The 8,752-nt window shown below is 35.9% G+C and overlaps 1 protein-coding gene across 1 annotated transcript; it reads left to right on the top strand.

Annotated features, from left to right (window-relative positions):
- The first annotated feature begins 762 nt into the window (after positions 1-762).
- On the top strand, positions 763-3,667 carry LOC143534193 (transcription factor bHLH62-like). The gene is made up of 8 exons (XM_077028747.1): positions 763-1,687; positions 1,770-1,928; positions 2,004-2,069; positions 2,177-2,245; positions 2,337-2,408; positions 2,690-2,890; positions 2,976-3,051; positions 3,132-3,667. The coding sequence occupies exons 1-8, from the start codon at positions 1,106-1,108 to the stop codon at positions 3,152-3,154; spliced, it is 1,248 nt and encodes a 415-aa protein (XP_076884862.1). The 5' UTR covers positions 763-1,105; the 3' UTR covers positions 3,155-3,667.
- Positions 3,668-8,752: the final 5,085 nt, after the last annotated feature.

Genomic DNA, 8,752 nt, shown 5'->3' with positions numbered 1-8,752 from the left:
TTTTATTATTCTACTTACCATGCATGCTTTAAAATTTCGAATGAAGTCATAAACAATATATATATAAATGAATCGGTTGATAAGAGTTTGAATAAATAAATAAATAGGTAAATAAGGTTAAAACAACCATCGAACATAAATAGACAACCCAACAAAGATAGTTTAGGAGTAGCATACGAGATTGATTGTTAAAACAATTCCGCTCATAGACATTGGCGTTTATACTTGGTAGGAAGATAGATAAAAAAAATAAAGAGGGGGGGGGGGATATTAGATTTTAAGGTATAGGCAGTGTTGCAAAAATCCCGGGTAGTCACCAATTAATCTCTAGTCATCATTTCACTGATTAGTTTTAGGCTCGTTGGCCAATTAATCTGTCAATGGTCAAATCTGGCCAAAATCGGCGGTTTCCGGTCAAATCCGGTCAAAATCGGCGGTTTTCGACAAGATTCCGACCAAAATCAGCGGCTTCCGGCGAGATTCTGACCAAAATCAACTGTTTCGCGAGAGATTCAAGCAAAAACCAGCAGTTCAAGCGAGATTCCAGCCAAAATATGCTTGTGTATGTATAAAACTGAAAATTACATATAAAAATGTGTGTGTGTATATAAAACCTGAAAATTATACATTAAAGTCCGATTCAATTAATCTCGATTAATCGCTAGTCCACACACCACTGCTCGACTGACAATTTTTAGAGCACTGAGTATATGGGTAACATGGAAATCAAGTCTATGCAACACAACGCAAGTTACATCTAACATAAAGAAGACCCATTGAGGTCAAATGAACATTCCTTCTAATTATTCATGTTTTCTATCATTGCTTCCTCAACACTTTCCTATCTCCCCTGTCTTTTCTTTATGCTTCTATAGGATTAGTTATAATGTTATATACTTATATTACCTATACATACATATCTTCAACTCACAACTTCAAGTCACAACACCCCTTCTCTCTCACACACACACTACCCCTTTATCTTTCACACACTTGAGAGTGAATTCGAATAACCAAAAAACACCATCAAATCCCCTTCAAGTTCCAATCTTTCTAACTCAATTCTCCAAGAAACACAACACCCATTTGGCAATTCACTCCAATTATGGAAAAGGAGAAGCCTTTCACTAATCAAGGAACTGAAATCCTTAATTGGAACCCCATCTTTGGAATGGGAATTCAAGAAAATGAAGTGACTTGTACCAATTCATTTCTTAACAACCCAATGGACCAAAGACATCTTTTTGAGTCCAATTCCCACTCCGGAACCCGAATCTCGGGTTCTGGTGAGAACATTGTTCTCAAGGAATTAATTGGTAGACTAGGAAGTATATGCCATAACAATAATAATAATATTAATGGAAACATTAGTCCCAACAATTCTTGCTACAACACTCCTTTAAACTCACCACCAAAGATTAATGGAGTGTTGGATCCTGGATTTGTTGAAAGAGCAGCAAAGTTTTCAGCTTTTGGTGGCAAGATTGAAGGAAAGCAGCTATCAAGGGTGTCAAGTAATCAGTCTTTTAAAACTGTTGGATCTCAATTCACAAGAATCCCAGAGGAATCATCAGTATCAGTATCTGAAACTGAAGTGAAAGGACAAGGTACTACTAATAATAATACTAATAGTAATGGAAGAAAGAGAAAAGGAAAAGAAACACAATCTAGTACTAAAGATGACAAGGTTAGTTTAGTCATTTCATCAGTTTATCTGTATCAGCTACTTTTTGTTCAAGATGGTTTAAGAAAATCTTTATGTTTTGCAGGTTGTGGCAGAAGTGGAAAAAGAGGAATCAGATGCAAAAAGAAGTAAGTCAAATGATGAAAAAAAGTCAAAAGAAAAGTCAACTGAACCACCAAAGGATTATATTCATGTTAGAGCTAGAAGAGGTCAAGCTACTGATAGCCATAGTCTTGCAGAAAGAGTAAGATATACTTTACAAAATTAGCAAGATTATTGAAAAAGATTATAAATTTATAATCATAATTCACAAATTCAGGTCAGAAGAGAGAAAATTAGTGAGAGGATGAAGTTTCTTCAAGATCTTGTTCCTGGTTGTAATAAGGTAAGCATAAAGTTTCAAGCTTTATCATTTTTCTTCACATTTTTAACTCAAAATTAAATATTTTGGACTTTGAGGTTGTAATTTGAGGTGGGATTTTGATTTTATAGGTTACAGGTAAAGCTGTTATGCTTGATGAGATTATAAACTATGTACAGTCACTGCAGAGACAAGTTGAGGTAATTAAGAAGGATCTAATACTAAATAATTATAGTACAAATCATTTTATTTATTTTTTTAAATGTTGTTTCGGGTTTTCTTCGTTTGCAGTTCTTGTCTATGAAACTCGCAACTGTTAATCCTACGATGGATGAAAGTATGGAAGCACTTTTATCTAAAGATGTAAGCTTTTTATTGAATCCTTGACCAATCAGTTTAAAGTTTAAACACGTGTCTAAACGGCGGGCCGGGTAACGTTTAAACGGATTCAGGTCAAAACGAGTTATAAGAAAAATGAATTCTGGTCAAAATGGGCCATTTTAAAAAGGTTATCATTTTTTTGTTCGGGTAAAAACGGGCCATTTTAAAAAGGTGTCAGTTTTGGTTTGCGTAAAAAAATATTCATGGGTGTATTTATTTAAAATCTGGAGAGTAATTTTGTGTGGTTTTGTGCAAATTTTCAGATGTTTCGGCCTCAGGTTTCTGTACCAGACAATGTGAATCCTTTCGATACCTCGGTACAGTCATTCCCTTACGGATTGCAATCCCAAATAAACGGGATGATTCTCGATAGACCCAAGAATCAATATTCCATGAACCCATTGGTGGCAGCAATGCACTGCAGCTCAGTTACTAAGCCATCTCACATTGATGGCTTTGGTGAGGTAAATTGATTTATTCAATCAATATAATATATTCCAAGATAATGTATTGCAAGGTGTTTATCAAGATTATTTTTTGTTTATTCAGGCTACATTTTGGGAAAATGACCTTCAAAGTGTTGTAAAGATGGCATTAAGCCAGGATCAGCCAGAAGGCTTTCATGGTGAGTTGACTTTTTTTTTCTAAGGTTTGACTTCATGTGTGTTAAAAAGTCAACTTTATTTATTTATGGACTTTTTGCAGGTCAAATGAAAGTTGAGCTATGAAACATATCACTTCGCATAAATGATGGATGGATTATTAATGAGGCCCAAAGTAAAAGTGGCATCTGTAATTCTGTATAGAGAGATAGAAGATACATTGATGTCTTCTACAAAAATTGATTGTATAATTCTAGATTAATTTCGAGAATCTGGTGGCGGCAGCATTGTAAAATTAGTTAATAGTAAGAGGTTGTAACATGGTAAGGAAAATCTTGTAAGGGTTGATGAGAGATAAAAAGAAGCTTAGTTTGCTTCAGCCTATTTTTCTTCATATTTTCCTTACCATTTTGATAAATTTAATCATCAAGTTTCTTGATTCATTGAATCATTTCAGAATTTTGTTTCATTGCTTATACCTATTTAACTTTAGGTATCCCAACACTTGTAGTTGAGAACTCAATGAATGAATAATTTCACATTAATGTACACATAATATTAGAAACAACACCATACCAATAAAAATCTTACATGTAGCAAAGTTATTGATAGAGTGTATGGATGACGAAATATAGGTAAACCATAGCTCCATCCAAATTGATAGAGATGTTGTTTCTAGTGAGACGCTGACTCTAAAAAATACATGCATCAAAAAGCGTAGTACGACAATATATAGTGTTAATGTGTTGGTGATGACTGATGGTTTCAAAACTAAATAATTAGAAGTTACCACTAGCAACGGATGCCATGAAATAGTTAAAAAAAATACTAGATAGAACATCATAAAACAACAAATATACAATGTAAGCATAAGAAAATAGTAAGCAAAGTCCAGTTAAAGTTACCATTCCCGAAACATCCTTAACCATAATCCTACGTCCTCAAAGAGATGTGACTTTACCAAATTCTGTCTAATTCCCAAGTGAGTTTGGGTCTGGCTCCACCAATCTCTCCTCCATATTCAAGATTTACACTATCTAATCGGCGTCATCTCCTACCTCCATTTCACATATTCAAACCATCTCAACATATTCTCTCTTATATCACTTGATATACTAGCCACCCCTAGCATTTTCCTAAACAAACCTTTTTTTTTATCGGGTCTAACTTTGTGTGACCACACAACGACCTCACTGCCCTCAACATCATCATCATCTTTGTTACCTCTGTCTTACGTGCGTGTGTCTTTTTAATGACCCAACTATATATACCATATAACATAGTTGCACGTGGTTGATTGGACTGTGATCCTATAAAATTTCTCTTTTAGTTTAGTTGAGACACAAACAATAATACTTTAGTGTTTTTGGAACATATATAGTCATTTAACTGATAGCCATGAATGTAAACAAATTATATATATTTATTTTATTTTATTGAATGATAGATTTCTTTTAAAAGCCCAATATGCTATCCTGTATTACTTTATATTTTATTTTGTTGAGTACTCAAAAGTTTTGTGGAGTTTATGAAACTTTTTCGAGAATTCAATTTTTTTAATTAAAGTAAAAAGGTGAAGTGTGGTCTGTACATTTTAATGCATTTTTTTATGATATATTTCTGAGTACGTTACGATTTTCACATATTGCATGGTTGTAAACTAAAACTTATAATCTGTATTGTCATATATATTTTTATTGAATAAATATCACTCACAAAAAAATGATAGAATCTTGGAAAAACATTTAGCACAGAAAATTGATATCAAATCAAATGAAGAAAGCCAAAATGTTCGTTAGATTTCTAGTCTTTTCAAGTAACTTTTAGGTTTTATCAAGATTTCTCTAAAGATTTTGCACATACACTCATCAAGATTGCATTATGGTCATTGTTTCAACATTATGGCCCAAAAGAAGATAAAAAGAGAAGAAAAAGGAAGATTTTTTCTTTTGAATTCTTGATGGTGTTAATAAACTTGTAGAGATGTCAATATAAATACAAGAAATTTGATTTTCAAGAAACATCTAACCGTAATTAGAGATGTCACTTTCGAAATATAATGGTTGAATTGACTTTACTAATATTATTATTTTGTTAATTTTATATAATATAGTTTATGCTTGAAATTTGCATTTAGTCATTACCAAGTGAATAGCCATCCAAGAGCTCTCCCAAAGAGACGTGGTTCTTAGGTTGATTGCCATGCTTTGTCCGATTTCTTTGACTTTAAGTAACGGGTGTAAGCGGTTCTTGATCCATCCACTTGAATCAACTTGTTCCAGTCGTAGACTTGTAGTTTGGATTGGATTCTTAGATGCTAAACACTGGATGGGCTTCTTGATCTCCAAGCTTCTTGATTGTTTTCCTATCGAGTCTTGGTCGTTTATTAAATAAATGTTGATTGCTTTTTGAACAAGTCTTGATTGGCCTCTTGAACAATTCTTGATCAAGTCTCGATCGACTTCTTGAGTTCTTCAGTTTCTTGAACATGTTCTTCGTTATCTTGATCTTCCTTTTGATTTTGGCTCTGATACCAATCCAATTCTAGAATTGATATGAACACAAAATGTGAAATTGGGCAACTCCCAAACGCTTAACCAAAAAAAATCACTTAAAAAAGTTATGTCCTACAATAATTGTTTTATATATATATATTAACCTAACTTTGTAGCCAATGCACAACCATAACAATTATAATTTAATTAGGAAAATAAAACAAACTTTGTTCAACTTGTCATCTTTGATCCTGAAGTATAACTTGTGACAAGATTACACGTTTAGATTTTCTTTGTTGTTTTATTATTGAATATACAACTATTTTGGGGGGACACTGGACATTGGACATTTAAGTCCATGTAGTTTTGATTAATAATAATGGATTGATGTCTACAAACTAGAGGAGTTGGTATTCATTTGAAAACGATTATTATAAAATGTAAAGTATACATCATTAATGCCTTTTCAGATTTTAATGTTAACTCAAAATATATGGTTTTTGGATCCAACTTACAGTCCAGTCCAGGACTAGTAATTTAAATACTGTAGGGCCCTCATACATTATTGATTATACATATGCCCTGACCCTGTCAAGACCCATACCCGCCTACAATTTTTCTGATCCGGACCTCCGGCTCTAGACTTGGAGATTTTGCAATACTCTTGTCTCTGGTTTCAGACATTGTGTTTTCTTCTTGATGGAATTCTATGTATGGTTTTCTTATATGTAGTATAATTTCCGAATTTCTCATAAAACAATCTTTTTCAAATTTGGTTTTACTTGAATCGTAAATTAAATGAATGATGCCTACGTTTCAATAAACTATGAAATAAATGATCATAAACATGTACTATCAAGTAAGCTTAGACATTGTACCTAAAAGTTGCTAGCAAATATAAAGTACATTCCAAGGCAATTTATGGCAATTCATGATGATTGTTAACAAAAACCAAACCAACTGTTACAAACCTACCCAATTATCTTCCCATTCAAACACAAACTTTGCTTTGCCATATCTAAATGCTATATTCAAGAACAATGTACAACTTCCATTGCGTTACGTATACATCATTAGAGCATTATGGCATTGGATTTAGTCCTTGAGGAATGTCTTTGGATTTGGTCATTTACTTTGTTTGTAGAGACAAGCTTGAAGTATGGTACAAGGGAATGTAATTGAGGATAAGGGTTCATGTGAATAGTGAAATTGAGGCTGGTCCCTAATTTGAGTTATCATCCACCAAATTGTGGTTGAGCCAACTTTCTACAACATTGACATTGACTTTACATTATTTTAGAATATAATAATTTGGTTTATAGAGTAAGGCTGAGGGGTGTGGGGGCGCGAGAGGGGGCGTGAGTGGGGGCGCCAGCCAATAATATTGTGACGTGTGGCAGAGAGAGAAACTTGATAAGATGGGTGTTGGTAGTGGTGATAGCGCCCCGGGCCATGGTGTGGAGGGGCGCGAGAGGGGGCGCGAGCGGTTTATTTTTTTATTTTTTTATAAATGTATTAAAAAAACGTATTATTAAAAAAACAAGAAATTATTTAAAAAAACACACATTAATTAAAAAAACACATTAATATATAAAAAAAAATTAAAGTACTAAAGAAAAACATTATTCTTATTATTCGGCTTCGTCTTCTTCGATCAACCTCTTCCGGATACGTTTCTTTTGTTTTTCCATCAGCATTTGGTCGACCGGATTTAGGTGGCTGAAGTCTCTTACAAGGAAGTCCAAATCTCTCATTCTTTTTTTTTCCTTTTTGTCAATAGAGACCACCTCCATGGTTTTGTTGAATTTATTGAGGGATTCAACAAGATCGTTGATGTTTACGGCTTCCCCCTCAGCAGGTTTTTTCCCCCTGGCGTCCCTTCCCAATGGCCGCCTCCTCGGCGGTGAAGACGTTTCCTCCCCCGCAACGTTTAGGTCGAATCCAACCCGGCAATCCGACCCGGCGGAAGTGCTGTACGCTCCAGACGAACTAGTTTTAGTCCGTTTCGGCCCTACTTCCGCATCAAGGTCCGGCGCCACCAGCTCAACCCACTTGGAACACCTTCTCAACCTCTCCCACACCTTTACACCGTCCCACGTCTTCACCGTCCCATACCTCCGCAGGCACTCCTGCTTCCAATCTTCGACAGTGAAATTATAGACCGCCAAATCGTCACTGCCACTTGGTCTCATACGACCGGCGTTCCTGTTGAACAGATTAGTAAACAAGCCGACAAATTTTCTGATTTCGGTCCACCGACCCGAAATCATATCGGGGTTCCGCTCTGTACTCCCAACGAGCGAATAGAACGTCTCCCTAACCTTTGTCCAAAAGACCTTGCTCTTTTGGTAGTCGGCTGCAAAATGCATAAATAAATTTGTAAGTCATTTAACTTTTTTATTTAACTTTTTTTTAAAATCATTTTTAAAAACGTTAAAACAATTACCGCAACGCCGATCCTCAGAAATGGCTATCCAAGCCCGACACAGGGCTTCCTTCTCATCCGATGACCACGGAGTGATTTTCCGTTTCGCCCTTCCAGTCGAAGTCGAACCCGACCCGTCCGTTGCAACTTGTTTTTTCCGGTGGACGCGTCTTCTTTGTCCCGCAGCTTCACCTTCTGGTTCTGGTTCTTGTGTCTCCGGAACTACAAAGTTAGGAGACGGTTGTATGTTGGATGGTTGAAAGCCGGATGATTGTTGCGACCCCGAATAAAACATCGGTTGGTCCGGTGCCGACCATAAATCGTCGTAACTGTAATCTGAATCTAGGTTTGGGTACCAATTTCCAGCCATGTTTTTAAAAAAAGGTTTGGAAGATGGGGTGATTTCGGGTTTTGGGTGTGGTATGTGATATTGGTTTGGGTTTGATATATGTTTAATACAGAGAAACAAAATCGGGTTTGATATAGGTTTGATATGGGTTTGATATGGGTTTGTTATTATATATAGGAAAAAAAAACTTTTTTTTTTTTTTAATAAATCACCCCCCCAACGGCTCTATTCACGCTTTCCAAGAAAACTTCACGCCATTCTCAGCCGCTAGCACCCTGGCGCCTGCCTCGTTTTCCGCTCTCGCGCCCCTCTCGCGCCCCTCTCGCGCCTCGGTGGTGTGGTGCTCGCGCCCCGGGGCGCGAGCGTCTGGCCTCTTGCGCCCTTCCTAGCGCTCCACACCCCTCAGCCTAAGGATTGCCAAACTTGTCATTAAATTTCAGTCTTTAATCCATTGA

This window comes from Bidens hawaiensis, unplaced genomic scaffold (genome assembly GCF_021521415.1).
Source record: "Bidens hawaiensis isolate Kalapana, Puna unplaced genomic scaffold, B.hawaiensis_p1.1 tig00010124_1, whole genome shotgun sequence".
NCBI classification, from domain to species: Eukaryota; Viridiplantae; Streptophyta; class Magnoliopsida; order Asterales; family Asteraceae; genus Bidens; species Bidens hawaiensis.
The sequence above is the reverse complement of the archived record's forward strand: the minus strand, read 5'-3'. Positions and strand labels throughout refer to the sequence as shown.

What these genes read in the sequence shown, in the direction of transcription:
- LOC143534193 (XM_077028747.1), top strand. Translation starts at nt 1,106, where the DNA reads ATGGAAAAGGAGAAGCCTTTCACTAATCAAGGAACTGAAATCCTTAAT. An exon ending in GCCATAGTCTTGCAGAAAGA is followed by an intron (nt 1,929 to 2,003) that starts GTAAGATATACT and finishes TCACAAATTCAG; the next exon opens with GTCAGAAGAGAGAAAATTAG. An exon ending in CACTGCAGAGACAAGTTGAG is followed by an intron (nt 2,246 to 2,336) that starts GTAATTAAGAAG and finishes CTTCGTTTGCAG; the next exon opens with TTCTTGTCTATGAAACTCGC.